This window comes from Thunnus thynnus, chromosome 13 (assembly GCF_963924715.1).
Source record: "Thunnus thynnus chromosome 13, fThuThy2.1, whole genome shotgun sequence".
Lineage (NCBI taxonomy): Eukaryota > Metazoa > Chordata > Actinopteri > Scombriformes > Scombridae > Thunnus > Thunnus thynnus.
Window position 1 is genome coordinate 5,022,559 of NC_089529.1, and position 15,838 is coordinate 5,038,396.

The 15,838-nt window shown below is 38.5% G+C and overlaps 1 protein-coding gene across 1 annotated transcript; it reads right to left on the bottom strand.

Moving 5' to 3' along the window:
• Window positions 1-4,945: 4,945 nt before the first annotated feature.
• Window positions 4,946-15,386, bottom strand: mogat2 (monoacylglycerol O-acyltransferase 2). The gene is made up of 6 exons (XM_067607402.1): window positions 14,782-15,386; window positions 13,630-13,808; window positions 6,946-7,150; window positions 6,570-6,744; window positions 6,062-6,261; window positions 4,946-5,582 (listed from the first exon to the last, which is right to left on the bottom strand). Exons 1-6 carry the CDS (start codon window positions 14,873-14,875, stop codon window positions 5,428-5,430), a joined length of 1,008 nt encoding a protein of 335 aa, XP_067463503.1. The 5' UTR covers window positions 14,876-15,386; the 3' UTR covers window positions 4,946-5,427.
• Between the last annotated feature and the right edge of the window lie 452 nt (window positions 15,387-15,838).

Genomic DNA, 15,838 nt, shown 5'->3' on the forward strand with positions numbered 1-15,838 from the left:
TGCTTTTAGATGTTTTATTACAGAAAGTGTATGAAACCCATGACCAAAACAGTCACGCATTGTGTTATGGATGGAATTATAGTGAAAATAAATTATTCCCCTTCTTGCTGTGGACTCCCTGGAAACCCCTCAAGAACCCCGGGGGGTCCCTGTACCCCGCTTTGAGAACCGGTGACTTAGAGGTTGACTTAGAGGTGTTTACCTTTTCATTGAGGGATCAAGGCATTGCATATTTTACATAAATCTTTTGTTAAGATAGTATATTTCCTGATTGTTGGCATACCTGTACATGAACATGGTGAAGGGTCATCTTCAGTACACAGAAAATCAAGGGGAGGGGATCTTTCTGATCACCTGATCACTGATCTTTCAGAGCTTTGTGCTTTGTTTTCCTCTCTGTCTCACTCTGGATGATCTCCCTTTCTTTCTTGCTCAGATGGGTCAAGCTCTCCAAATTCTCCTCTACAAGAGCCTCCTTTTCATGTGTTATTTTGTTGATCAGATCATGGATGATCTGGTTCACTTTCCTATCAAAGTCCACCTCCAGAGTTTTCAGCTTGGTGGCGACCCCTTCCTATCTCACAATCTCCCAGTTTTCCCACTATGTGTGAAAGACAACCTAGATATCTTTAGTCTCTTTCTCCCAGGTCTCTTTGATCCCGTCATTCTTCACCTTTCAGTGACTCCATCGCACTCTGCCCTGCAGTATTGTTTGACCTTCTCGGTCTCCATCTGGAACTGCAGAGCTTCCTTAAGGTAGCTTTTTCCTCTATTTTTCTATTCATCTCTGGTGGTTTCTTCTTAGCCCTTGCAGACTCTAGAGCCTTCAGCAGTTTCTTTTTCTCTTCATCCCAACTGAGCTCCTTGCTGGCCATCTGCTCCCTCAGGGCAACATTTCTTGAAGCCAGCCCCTTATATTGTTTTATTTTTAGTTCAGAGGTGCTTATCTCAGGGAGTGCTGGAGTCTGCTGGAAGTTCCCTGGTTTTGATGGTCTGCACCTCTTCAGTTGGATTGTCCTAGTTTGAACCATGCTGGGCAGCATCATCAGGCCGCAGTGGCCCAAGTTGTCCAATGGTATTACTTTATGTCCCCTATAAGAGTGATAGAACTTATTATTGGATGATATTATACTACAGCATGAACAGATTTCAGCGTTGGGCTAGCTACTGTAAATAGTCAGAGCATATAACAATGGAGACGTTGTGATATTTGTTACATTTGTTGCACTTGCGCTGAACAGTCATGCCCTCGTGGCCTCGGAGCACGGGCAGCTGTAGATTACATTGTGTAAGACTACAGAAGCTGTCATCTGCTCAGGCTTGCAGGTGAGTCCAGCTCTCTGACAGTGACTGAGTTTGCCAGCTGGCACTGTGAGACACTCACCGAGCCAGGACCTGCTAGAAGTGGACGCAGGACTAATGGCTACAATAACTACTGGTAAATCAAGAGAATTATTCAGATCCTTTAAGTCCTGCATTTCAAAGTCTACTTAAGTACTGAAGTATTAGTTAAGTACAATTTAAAGTGCACGTTCTGTGGAAAAATGTCCGCTGTGACAGATATATTATTAACATTACATTATTAGATTAATACTGATGCATCAGTGGCTACATAGGACTTTACTGTTGTAGCTGGTCGAAGTGGAACTAGTTTTAGGTAGTTTAGTCCAGTGATTCCTAATCAAAAAGTCAGACCCCCTCTAAAGATAAATCTGAGATAGTTAGATGATTAAAGGAGTAGGAAAAACAAAGTTCTGCTACACTAATATGTATCCTTTTTTTCTAATCTTAGCCTCTTTTGTGAAATAGTGGCGAGTATTACCTCTTTTGGCCTCAAACAGTTATTTAAATTAAACAATCTGACAATTTTAAAGGGGAAATTTCTAAATAAGGGATCACAATCCAAAAAGGTTGGGAACCACAGGTTTAATCTTTAATATTGTAAAACTCATTATGTTTTTTAATGTAAAATCTTCATCTGGAAAGTTGCCAATGACTCTAGCTGTCAAATAAGTGGAGTAAAAAGTATAATATTCCACGCTAAAATGCAGTGAAGTAAAAATGATAAAGTAGCATGAATTGTAAATATTCATGTAAAGTACAAGTACCTCAAAACTGCACTCAAGTACAGTATTTGAGAAAATTTACTTGGTTACTTTCCACCACTGGGTATTATAAATTCAGTTTATTTAACTCATCCTTAAGTCTCAGGTCTAAATGTACCATATCACACCAAGTCAACATTAAATCTACAGAAACAGAGTTAGAAGACTCAAAAAGGAGTCCAGTATGAATATTTAACATTCAAAATAAACCTTGGCCCCTGGAATTAGAACCTGGAAAACCATTAAATGGACAGCCCCAGTCTGTGTCCTTGACACCTATGATTTCAGCAAATTAAATATTATACCTAGTCTACTGGAAAGATCTTTTGCACTTTGTATCTTATGCAGTTCATCCTAAAAAGTTGAACTGATAGCACATATCTGGTGGGGCCAGAGCCAAGAATCAAAATTGCTTTTGGATGAAAATCAATTATACAGTCCTTGGCATGAGGCTACTGTTGAGAAATGTCTCCATCTAAAAACTTGGGACATCAGATGATTAAAAGTTCAGTGATATAACCTTTCGATTTTACATAACTCTCAGCAATCCACTGTTAATATCGTTCATTCTTTCTTTCTTTTATTTATGATTCAAATTGTTAATTTGACAAAGATTGTTTTACCAGTTTTGTTAGGAAATTATGAGTTCAAGTGCTTAGTTCAAGTCTAGTTTTCACTGCAATCATGTCAATTCTTAAATGATTTCTTTCTATATTATGCAATACCTCATTTAATCACACCTATACACACATGTTGTTTTATTATTCCATGTTCTTATATAATCCATGCTGTGTATCTGTAGAGCAGATACTTAGTCATCGACAGATATGACTTTGTTATCATGCAAACTTCCTCTCCGCAAATACTCAATATGTGATCATATTTGTAGACCTAATACAACTTTTCATTTGTTAAAACTTTGTGATCCATAACAAACGAACAAGCCACTGTTGTTATATATATTTGTATTGACTCAAGGGACCAGAACTCCTTGTTTGTTTTCTTTTAAGAAAAAGCCAAGATAAGATATGACCCAAAGGATCCAGTGAACACAGGGCCTTGATTCTCTTGTACTTTGGCCCCTTTCTTCAAAAATAAGTCAATAATGTTGTTACCCTGACCTCACTCACAACCACCTTAGAGGAATCTGCAACCAAACAACTGTACGCAACTTCGTCTTAAGCACAGACCCAGATGTGACATGTTAATACAGCCCCCATCATAATGACGTTCTTAATAGCAATGGCTGTTTCTAAAACACAAAGCCTGGCCCACTGATTTCTCATCAGTTTTGTCATGTTATGATTGCAGCTTTGTAAATGATTTCTGGAGAGGATATGACACATTAAGATTGTCAGGACTGTTCTGATTATGACTGAAGAGTGTCAATCTATAACAGAATCTACTCATCTTTGATACAGACAAGTTGTTATTATCAAATATATGAATACAGTTTATAACATGAAAGTCTTTTCTGTTGTTTTTTCCAATGTTGCAGATTGGCTTTTATAGTTTTGTTCTTGCACACCACCAAATACAGTAGTTCTAGCTGGTTTAAAATGCTTTCAGGTCATCAGGGTGAAGGCAACAGGTCACTTTCATTCTCTATCAAATCTCTGTCTGTCACCTTTATAGTGCTTGCTTTTTATTCTCAAATATAACATTCACCCAGTTATTTGTCCCTTTTGCATCACAGTACTGCTGTAAGTCTTTCTTTTAGTCAGCATTTTTATCAGCCCAACACACACATGCACACACACACGTACACATACACTTACACACACTGCAAATCTTGTCCAGGCTGTGTTGAAAGGATCAGAGCATTGTCCAGTCAGCCACCCATTTCATTTGGAAATATCAGAACCCTGTCACCTCATAAAAAAGAGTCTGCCAAAGTTCACAGACAGTCTTATCATTTGGGAACATGATCCAAATTCAGGCTCTTGACTTTGTGTGGAACTTAGTACTAATAAAACAATAAATGATACACGTATGAAATTTAATCAGCAGGTTTGATCTACATTACTTATCATTAATGCGCCTGGGTCCCCTGGATAGTACATTATTAATGTCCAGAAGATCCATGTCACATTAAGTTTGATCAGAATGCATATCTCAGCCAGTAATTGTAATAAAGATAAATAATAAATTATCTGAGTGTGCTTCTCCATTTTGTTTTACATTTTAAAAATGTCTTTGAGGTCTTATGTTTCAGGCAGTTTTAATAAATTACATATTGAGGCAAATATTAAAGGAATGGTTCAACACATAAAACAACTTATTCTCATTCTTGCCATAAGTGGGATGAGAAGATCGATACCACTCTCATATCTGTCCACTAACAAGACTGAGAGCCTGCAGCCACACTAGTAGCTCTGTGAGGTTGTTATTAGGCATGTCGATGCTTTGAGCTAAATGCTAATGTTCTCACAATGGCAGTGCTGACTTGGATCTAAAGCAAGGGCAATGTTGATCATGTTCACCATCTTAGTTTAGCGTGTTAGCATGCTGACATTTTCACATTAGCAGTAAACACAAAGCACGGCTGAGGAAGATGAGAATGTTATAATTTTTGCAGGTATTTGGGCATATTGGTCAAATTAAAATGTTGACTTGATGATGATGGTGTTAGATGAAAAGATAAGGCATCACCAAAGCAATTACAATTCATCCTGACATGAATGTCTGCACCAAATTTCATGATAATCCATCCAGTAGTTGTTGAGACATTTGGTGTCACCAGAGGAGAAGTCAGGGGATCACCAAACTCATTTGGATACATTGTCTGGGAACCATGAATGTCTGTACAAAACATTGTGCCAGTAAATGTTGAGTCAGTGTCAGTTGTATATACAATATTTTTATTCTCCATGTTTGTAGTGATTGGTAAATTATGTTTCTTTTTTACAGAGTCTTCATATGGTGTTGCAATCAAATTCAACCCATGACTCTATTTAAGAAAGTGTCAGGTCTTGCGCAAAATTCAAAACCCCAGACAGATGCCACAACTGGGAGACTAAGTGAGGAAAACTTGACTTTTGTCATTAGTGTTACTTCAGTACAATTTGCCATGAAAAGCGACAGTGTAAATGAACATACATCTTTATACGAAAAAGTGCTTTCCTCTCATAGTTGAATCCGACCTTATATAAATAGTAATAGCAGTGTTGCACAACCAATAACAGTTTATCTATCTTTCATTAACATGCCAGAGCAAATTCAGGGTTTAAAGAGCCAATCAAAAGGTGTATTTATCTGAACCTGCAGCATCTGAACTTAAGAAATAAATAGCCATTCAAATCCACTCTATCCTCAGTATGGTTTAGACAAAGGTCAGGTGTGTGTCCTTGTCCACGCCATAGTTGCCCTTGTGCTCCTCAAACAGGTTGCTGAGTTCGTCCATATACAGCTGGTGGAGGACATCAAGTTCCTCAGCTGTTGGCGTCTCATTCTTCTCCACTTTAATAGGCCGTCCAACTGCAGAGAGGTGACAGGACAACACACTCAGACTCAGTGTATTTTATGATTTGCAATATGTTCTGTTTGATGTCATTGGAAGTCTGTTTATCTAAAGCATGGTGGCATGCATTAGGTTGGTATGCAGCCCTAATGTACGTTGGGCCACATCTCTACCTTTCTCTGCTCACTATCAACCCTGCTTTTTATCTGACTAATAATACTCATGTTGCCAAGTGACATGACAAGCCAAAATCAACAGCTGGTTGTGAAATACATAAGCAGAGGTACAGTGATAATGTAGCTTGGGTTTTTGCCAGCAGGACAAACTCTAAAGCAAGGTATCCATTGTTTTATTTACTGCAGGATGTCTTTAAAGTAATTGACACCATTGCATATAATCCCTAGATTAAAGCAGTGCAGAAGCAAGCTAACTGCAGACTGTAACCTGCTCCATGTAGCACCCTGATAGTGATACATGAGCAAAGCTCAAAACTCACCGATTGTATTGATGGGTTTTCTGTATGGCATGAGACCAAAGGAGTACTGAAAAATTCCACGTGCATGGAAGAGAGGTAGGGAGATACCCATGATGCCTTGCAGCCTTTCCTGTATCCATCGAAGCCAGGTCCCTCTAGAGTTGTCTATTTGATCAAACACTTCGTTCTCACCAAAGGAGAAGACTGGCACCAGATGAGCACTATAAAAGTTTTGTAAAGGAAAGGATTTTTAATTCATTAAGTAATATTGAAGATTTCAGTATTTGAAATCTTTGTGTTTTACATCTGTGTCTCATTCTCAATTGATCTCATAACGGACTATGTGCTTTCCCAGGAAATTCCATGTGAGGGACTTGAATAAGCCTCTGTTTCAAGAGGCCACACTCAAGCCGCAAGAAACCTAAAATGAATAGATTGACACAATCCTTTCAATAAGCCACAAGACCTCTGAGAATTAGCTGTATTTAACAGAAAACTGTCCTCTTTCCCCAGGGCTCCCTGCTCTTACCCGTGCTCCATGGCCATTTTGATGAAGCCTTTCTTCTGTGCCAAGAGGACATTGTAGGTTCCAGGGTGGGCATCAAGGGCCTCTGGGGCTCCACCGACTGCTATCACAACAGCGTTGCCACCACCCCTCTGGCGGAGTGGATAACTGGCACTCTCTTTGTCAGAAGGAATCAGACCTGTAGCGTTGTAACAGAAAATAAGAAGTGATGATACATGATGATCATATTAAGTCAACTAAGACTTTTGATCATTTTGAGATATGCTTGCTATAAGTTAGATCACATTTATGTTACTGCAAGTGTGTAATCTGTACTCTGTCTATTCATTTGGATGAGAGAGAGATTGGGCAGTCTGACTGACATGTCCCTGGCCCCAACCTGCACACATGATGTAGTCTCTGAAGAATGGTGCTCTGAACCAAAGGGGCAACATGAGCAGGTAGCTTCTAAGTCCAGGAAACAGCTGTCTGAAGCCTGTGGCATAGGTGCAGAAGTTGGCAAAGGCCCCTGCCACCAGCACGCCATGTGGATGGAAACCCAGGACGTAGTTGTGTTTGGGGTCCAGGTCAGCTGTCTTCAACAACTGGGGAAGAAAAGAAAATGACACTCAGTTTCTGGATCTGAATATAGATTCATATGCACAAATGTATTTTGGATGGGAGAGGCACCACCGCAGGTTAATCGTGTTGAATATTTTATTGCAAATCATCTGGATCTTCCTGAAAGAGCTGGCCGTGTTGCATTGTTGTCACTCACCTGGCTGCAGCCCAAACATGTGCCTTAATATCTTAGTTTCAACACAGTCTTTGACCCTTTACTCATCCCTCCTGCCCCTCCTGCCTCTGACCTCTGCAAACTGTCAAAAAACATGTAGAACTACCAACTGTGTGCCCCTAAAATCACCTTTTTCTATTCAACCATACGACTGCTACTACTCATTACCACACTTACTCTTATTCTGCAGGCAATTTCTGCACAGTCCTGCACTTCCCTTTTGTCTGCACCACCATTCTAATATCTGATTTGAAATGATACATCTGAGGCACAATAATGTTTGTCAACATATATACTGTATTTCATATGTAAATACAGTATCTTCCAATTCGCAGTAGTAGAGCCTCCTTGTCAAACAGTGGATCAATACAGTATTTCTCTACTGCAAAAAAAAACACACACACAAATATAGAAGCCAGTGTATGTAGAGTGATAAGCACAGCGTGCCTTTGGCCTGTCTGTGGGGTTTTGTTGTTCCTGTACCATGTCTCTGTATGTACATGAATGTATGTGAAATTCTGTACTTCAGCAATATTCCTCTACACCAGTGTCACCCTGGTTGATTTTGAGTCAGAAACTATTGATTAGAGAGTCATTTGCTCACTTATATTGGTGATAAGCTCAAAAAAGTCAAATTAAACTCTGCTGGTGTTGACTTACAAACACCCTGGAATATGGAACAGCAAATTCCATTTGTTTGTCCCTGCATCAGAACTCCATTGACATGCTTTGATGACGCCTGACGCTAAACACTGATGAAATGATGATTTTTCTGTTGAGATGTAATGTGATTTTGGTCTTAAAGAAGCCGCAGGGCATGTCATAAATTGCTCGAACATTGAGTAATATTTCCCCGTATTGTCAGAAACATGATTCTTGATCAACTGTAAATGATAAGCTATCTCACCTGTGGAGTGTTGTTTGCGTGCCTCAACAGGCCCAGAGCAGATGGGGAAGAGATACTGAAAAGCACTAAAGGTCACTGTCAAGAGTAAAGAGTCGCTTGTCATGTTCTATGGTTTGTTTTGCAGCATACGGCGACTGTTGTGCCCTCTTGTAAAAAAACCAAAAACAAATCTACTCCCCTCACTGTGTGTATCTGTGTGTGAGATTAGTATTTCAAGGCCACAGTGCTCTTAGGGTCACATTCAAACCCTTTATCTGCCTTTATCTGGGAGCCATAGTATCTTCTCAGGTACAAATAAGCAGCTTCAAAGAAGGGATTTCACACACTTTCTTAGTTTTTAGTGTGTTTTTCTTGTTATTTTCTTTATTTGTTTTTTACTTTTATTATTTTATTTTATTTTTTACTTTTTTACTATTAAAGAAGAGTGATAGAATTTACTCAGCACTGATACAGTTCTTTTGTCAAACATTTTCTTGTAGCTGATCACATCACATTTGGGATGTGATTTGTAAAAACAAGTGATGATACTGAATGTTCGCAAAGCTGGTACATTGTTTTGTGTGTCTGCTGATAGTGGCCCCCACCTCACAAAGTTAATCATTGGCTTTAGTTCCACTAATAAGCCCCAAACCTGTTTACAAACAAAAGAACTGTCCACTGGTGACCAATCACATAGTGTCCTGTCTGCTCGTCAGTATGACATGATCTGTATTGCTATTATCCCTGCCAAGGACTTACCATTTTTAATTGGTAAACATTTGGTGAATCAAAGGCCCAAAAATCAAGCTTCACTTCACTTTGTGGTGTCTATCTGGATCCAGATCTACAGCACCAGTCAAAGGTTTGGGAAGGTTTGTCCAAACCTTTGACTGGTGCTGTACATCTGGGATTTCATAACAAAGTTTAGAAAGTGCAGTGGTGTTTAACTTTATTAAAACATTTCTGCCTAAATGGATTGTCTGCCATTTTCAATTTTTGGCAAAAAAAACCCCCACAAAAAAACAAAACAAATCCACCTCTGGTCCACAAATTTTAAGCCAATTTTCTATAAATTCACATAAAATATTTTTATGAAAAACTATTAATAAGTTTTTTCACATCTTACCATTTTTCTCTTATTTAGTTTCCAAATCCTTCTACCATATGAGCGGCTTGTTTGTCTCTCTCTGACATAAACAGCTTTTAAAGAAATAGTTTGATTTTTTTTTTTTGAGAAATATGCTTACCTACTTAGATGAGAAGATCAATAATCACTCTCATTGGGGAGACGGTTAGCTTAGCTTAGTCCACCTCTCAGCACCTCTAAAGCTCACTAAATAACATGTTATATCTCATTTGTGTTGGATTTTATTTCTATGGGCTGTTTCCAGTTGAAGCTAAACTGTCTCTTAGCTGGCTGTAGCTTCACATTTAAAGCACAAACACAACAGTGGTATCCATCTTCTCATCTAACTTACAGCAAGAAAGCAATTACGTGCATTTCCCAAAATGTATAACTATTTCTTTAAACACATTGTGCAATTGTGCTCTAACTTTGATGTCATGTATTCATATCTGCTTTGAGTGATTCTGCATAATATGATGACATTTCAACTACAGCAACATGAGACATTTAAAGTGAATGGCCATAACTCAGTGGTCATAAGTATGATTCACTTGAAAGAAGCAAATTCAAAATGTCAATGTAACGTTTTCTTATAAATAAAAGAACTCATGTAAAGGAAGTATGTTCTCTGTGAGTGCTTTAGTGACATATGAGTTTGCATCAACATCTCGTGTAAATGTTTTTTTGTCCTTCTCTCATAAAACCGAGTGAGCACACATCAGCTGGTGAGTTTATCGTCTGAGCTGATGATGGTGTAATTAGAAATGGTGGGGAGAGACACACCAATGAAACTAATTAGGCTATCTGAAGGACACTGCTTCTCTTCACCCGTACATTGACTCTTTGTTTCAGACTTAATGTGGCATATAGTCAGATGACACTGGAAATGGTTCACTGTGAAGTGCATACGTGAGATGGATGTCTGGAATTTTAGAGGTTTTTATACTTGGAAATTACTTCAGTTGTATTTATCTTTACAGAGTGAAGAAAGGACAACTTATAATCTTTCGTCTTTTTCATATGACATCTAATAATTTCACTTTAACTCCCAGTACCTCCAAAGCAAAGCCAATAACTTTCACCTTAGTTGCAAAAAACATACAGACCCTGATTAGTGTTGATTATATGCAGCATTATAAACCAATTAAACTGTGACATCTCTGCAGTTCAGCGGGCTCGTGTCAGCAGAGCACTTTTATTTGTACGTCATCCACATCTATTTCTTCCCATAATGACACCTGTCAAGTTAACTATCTAAAGGCAAAAATCATTCAAGTTTCTGAATCTAATCAGTCAGTATTAATCAGATAATACTGTCTGTCCCCTCACATATGGCGGATCTGCTTCAAAGCCTGAGTCGGGTCATTTTTGATTCTTACATACACGGATGCAGAGGAGGATAAAATATCAACACCCAGCTCCACGATACACAAACCCAAATATAAATCTTATAATGCTCAATTCTGATTGAGGCATGTGTCAGAAGTGTTTTTCTTCTTCTGGTGCTCCATTTATCATTATTTAAAACTGTATTAATATTATGTATGTTACTTAATTTATGATTGCTGTTATTATAGTATTATTACCTCTGTACCAGTCTTCTCCTGTCTTTTATTATTATATGGTACTGCTTTTATGGTTCTCACGGCTGTAACTGTCTTATCTTACCTTGTCTTGGCTTTTACTATTATACATTTTTTAGTTTTATAGCTCATATATTTTCCCCCTTGTTCTCTCATCCCTGCAGATGTTGTAGTTGGCCATAAAGCAGATTTTAAAAAGTATATAAAAGAAGTATGATGATGATAGTAGGATTAGCATTAATATTGTTTAAAACGTGTATTAATTTAAAATCTGTTGCTTTCCTGTATCTTCTGTATTTAAAATGACTCTAATCTCAGATGTTTCCAGTCTTTTACTGAATTTTGATGTCTCTGGTTTAAGACTAAATACTAGAAGACCGGGATCTTCAGTTCAACTACAGTAAACAAGTCAATAGACACTGCTGTGTTATCATGTGTGGATGTAAAGGCTAACTCATGTAAGCAGAGTCATGACCCACTTAATCCTCAGAGACAAACGGGTCTAATTATCTGATTGAAACATGTTGCTTTGAGATTCTGACCTCACGTGCTTTTTAAAAGCACATTATAAACTCGGTTCATCTCTTCCCAAGCAAAAAAAGGATCTTATGTGAAATTCAAGACACGTCTTTATATGAATTAAATAAGCTTTTAAAATATTTGAAGTCATCAATTTCATTTTAAAACATTATGAAATAGATATTAGCCAAATGGTTTGTAGCAACAATTATGCAGAGCACATTTTAAAATGCTGTTGACCTTGTGTTGTTGTTGCACTCTGTCTTATCAGTACAGTCCAAAGTTTCAGTCTTGCCTAGGGGTAAGATGGGGACCCGTGTAATGTGGTGGATGTTGTCAACAGGGGTTCTGTTCTCTCTGAATTCCTCAGAAGAGGTGCTCGCCAGCCATTTCTCATGGTAAAAAAAAAAATTACACCCAACATCAATCATTAAATAGAATTTGACATAAAATGGCTATTCGTGATTAAAAGCCAGTAATAAAATGTACTTCCAGTCATGTATGTGTACTATTCATGCTTGACCACAAGAGGGACACAATAGACTGCAAGAGGGAAGTATGTGTATACTGTACAGTCTCAGCTTGTTGGGGCCAGTTTAAAATGATTGTAACATTTGAAAGTACTGTTAATTTATCTGAAACTAGATTATATCTCTCAAATTATCTATTGAACAATAGCCTTCTGTATTTCCCCTATCAATGCAGCTGAAGACTGAAGCCAGAGTAAATCTCTAGAAGGGCACTGAGCTGCTACTAGATTAGGAATAGTTTAGCATTTTGGACAATATGCTTATTTGCTTTCTTGCCAAGAGTTAAGAAAGAGTCAAGTCAATTTTATTTGTATAGCCCAACATCACGAATCACAAATTTGCCTCAGGGGGATTTACAATCTGTGCAGCAATACAACATACTCTATGCTTAGACCCTCAATGTGGATAGAGGAGTGAATAGAATAGATGAAGATCGATTCCACTCTCATATCTGTCCATTAAATATGAGGATACAACCTGGAGAAAGTTAGCTATAAAGAGTGGAAACGGGGAGAAAAACAATGGCTCTGTCCAAAGGTAAACAAGACTAATAGTCTACAGCCCTGCTGTGATGCTGGACTTGGTCACAGTGGCACTTCGAGCTGAATGCTGATGTTGGTATGGCAACATGCTCACCATGACATTCTAATGTGCTGATGTTAAGCAGGTTTAATGTTTACCATGTTTCCACTGTTCACCATCTTTGTTTAGCATATTAGCTTGCTAATGTTTGCTAAAATCCAAAGTGCAGCTGAGGCTAATAGTTTTGCAAGCATTTGGTAATAAACCCAAATACTGAGAAAATTAAAATATTGATCTGATTGTGGCACTAGATTAAAAGTCAGGGGATCACTAAACTCATGAGGATTCGTCCTCTGGGCATTATGGATATCAGTGCACAATTTCATGGCAATGACTAGAAGACTCCATGACAGTCTGGCACATAACCCTCTGTAAAACCATAATAACTGCAACAAAGCCAGGCTAGCTGCTTCCCCCTGCTTCCAGTCTTTGTGCTAAGCTAAGTTTCTAACCAGCTCCTGGCGGCAGCTTTCAAATCTTTGAAAAAAAGCATTTAAAAAAAAGCCAAACTATTCCTTTAATACAACAACAAAGTGACCATTAAAGTATAATATATGTTTGTTTTTGTTTTGTTTTGTAAGTGTACTGACATCATTACAAAATATTTATATTTACAATTCACATATTTGGCTCTGCATCTTATATGCACCCTAATCCTGGTTGCAATATTATCTTAGAGTCCATTAGTATTGACAGTGAAAGCGATTTCAATCACAGTAGTTAAACACAGACACAGCCTGCAGTTCTGTGTTCAATCAGACAGCAAATGTTTTAGATGTGTGGAGGATATGTGTACATGTACAGCACATGACTATAGAGGGGGCGTCATCCATCAGTGGTCCATTTGCTGTCAAGGACAGAGATAAGACCACTGCTCGTATGTAGCTGGAGATTAAAGATTAGATAAAATTAACTAGCAGAGAGACCTACAGAGGTAAATCCCATCCCATCTCACATGGACTTTAGGGCGCTCAGTGGAGGTGATGTGCATATACAGTATATATATAGTGACTGACATGTGGGCCCTACACATCAACTGTGTTACAGCTGTCCACATCTCACCTTGATGGGGAAATAATCCCGCATGCAATCCCATAGTTTGAGGCCACACAAGAAAGGTACCCTGCGGCCTCCGCGTGCAGGGGTGTCATAGTCAAAGAACCACCAAGCGCTGTACAGCACGCTGATCAACCAATACCGTGTGAAGAGTAGGTAAAAGAACAGGAAGATGCAGGTGGGTGCTGAGGGAAGAAAGACAAGTAAGTCAATTTGTGTGGTGAGCAGCAGCTTTTGCATGAAACATGAGGCTGAACAGCAAGCACATACTGTAAACAAGTGCATTATACAACCATCCATTCTGTTTCTGTCTGGCATAAAAAATGCATCAGAGACTACATGAATGGTTTCTACAAGATCATGTATTTGACTGGAATAAGACATTTTGTGAATGGTGGGAGTCTGCTCTGCTGGAGATGACATAAGTGGTTTTGGTGGTTACTAACAGACACACTATAATATAACCATTTTCAATTTAGTGTTCAGTTGCCATATTTCTTTTCAAAAACAATAAAACATCTATACATTTACATTATCACTGCCATCTCGTAATGCCATGCTGGATACCAGAGATGAAATTATCTGCAAGTATGCATGTTAAAACTGGTAAATTGTTCTATTTTAGTGCAATTAAGTGAGCTTGAGTTGAGAGACTCAGATGATTGCAAGCATCACCGTTAGAGACTTTACTGATGCTGCTTATATGATGTGACTGGTTTCACTTCTGATGATCTGATAGGCCTTTGATTATTTCAGGTACACAGTACAGCAGTACCCCTGTAAATCATATACAGCACCTGACTTTCCGAGCTAAACAAATACATAGTAGGTGGACCTGGCCTTCTATGAAATATGTTTTAAAGAATATGCGACCTAACCTCAGACCCATTGAGTAGGTGAAGGCTGCACTCTGCTCTGGTCATGTCCTGCTTGGCTCCCTCTTCTGGCCGTACAACAGTTATAATTAGCTTCCTCTCATATTTACTTACACTTAACCCAAGATCAGCTATAGCCCAACATGTTTGAACATCTACTATGAAGAAATGAAGACTAACAGCAGCAGATTTGTAGGTTGTAAACAGTACCGTCCCCTTAATACAACATCATTTCCTGATGTGTTCAGTGGACACACACCCACATATAAACATGCACACTCACCCAGGCCAAGGAAGGAGAAGACCCACTGCAGCACCGCGGCCGTCTGCAGTCTCCTATGAACAGGCACGTCCACTGGAGCAAAATTAATCTTCATGTTTTCCACCAGTAAAGAGAGACAAACCGAGGCGCTGCAGCCGGTGGCAAAGAAGAGTAACTGAAGTGGGTCCAAAGTCTGCCCCTCTCACCTCTCCACCATCACCTCCTATTGACAGTCTTATCTCAGAAACTCAATATAAGGTTTGATTCGTCAGTCCATATCTACCTCATCAGACTTTTGACCCTGCAAGTAAGGAGCTGCTAAAACACGACAGAGCATTCAAACATAAGTGGAAGGGAACAACCAAACATAATCAGAAGAGGGGAAAGTCAAAGACCTTTTTATGTTGACTTTACTTTTTTTTTAACGTCATGCACTGACTGGAAGGCAGTCACTGGTTGGCATGACTGTGTGATATGTCAGTTTTTAAAGTTGTAAAGTTGGCCCCATCCGGTTGAGCAATCATCAATACATCAGGGTGATATATGACAGTGATAAAAGGTCATTTGTAGAGGTCACATTTCTTAGAACATAAAGTTATTATAAGCCTTGAATGAAATACTTTTAAATTATTTGAATAATATAAAAAAATAAAGGTAAAGCTTAAACTTGTGGCTGGCTCCTAACTTATCGTTTTGTACAGACCTGTATCTAAGCCCATAATCAAGGTGTGGGTATAACACACTAAAAGATTATCCAAGGTGTTAATGAAGAAAGAAGAAAGATAACAGGGGATAGTGGAGGAGCCAGCCATGTTGTGCAGCACAAATCAACTCAGTGTAAAAACGCCTCTTGCTCTAGCTTCTTTATCTTTTCGTCCGTTAGATTCACATTTGCCAGAGCCAAGGTGTTTGATTGTCATTCAATTTTGCGTCTCCTTTTTCCTTTGATTACATCATAAATTATTAACTTACTCAAGGATTATTATACTTTAATTATCTCATTATCTTGAATCCTTAATCAATCAGTTATTTTACCCTTCACCCATTGACAAACAAATAAAGTGAATGCAGTTAAACA

Coding starts and splice junctions, on each gene's coding strand:
- mogat2 (XM_067607402.1), bottom strand. CDS start 14,875: ATGAAGATTAATTTTGCTCCAGTGGACGTGCCTGTTCATAGGAGACTG. Junction 7,151..13,629: donor GGGATTATTTCCCCATCAAG/GTGAGATGTGGA, acceptor TTTCTTCCCCAG/TTGTTGAAGACAGCTGACCT. Junction 5,583..6,061: donor AAAACCCATCAATACAATCG/GTGAGTTTTGAG, acceptor ACCTCTCTGCAG/TTGGACGGCCTATTAAAGTG.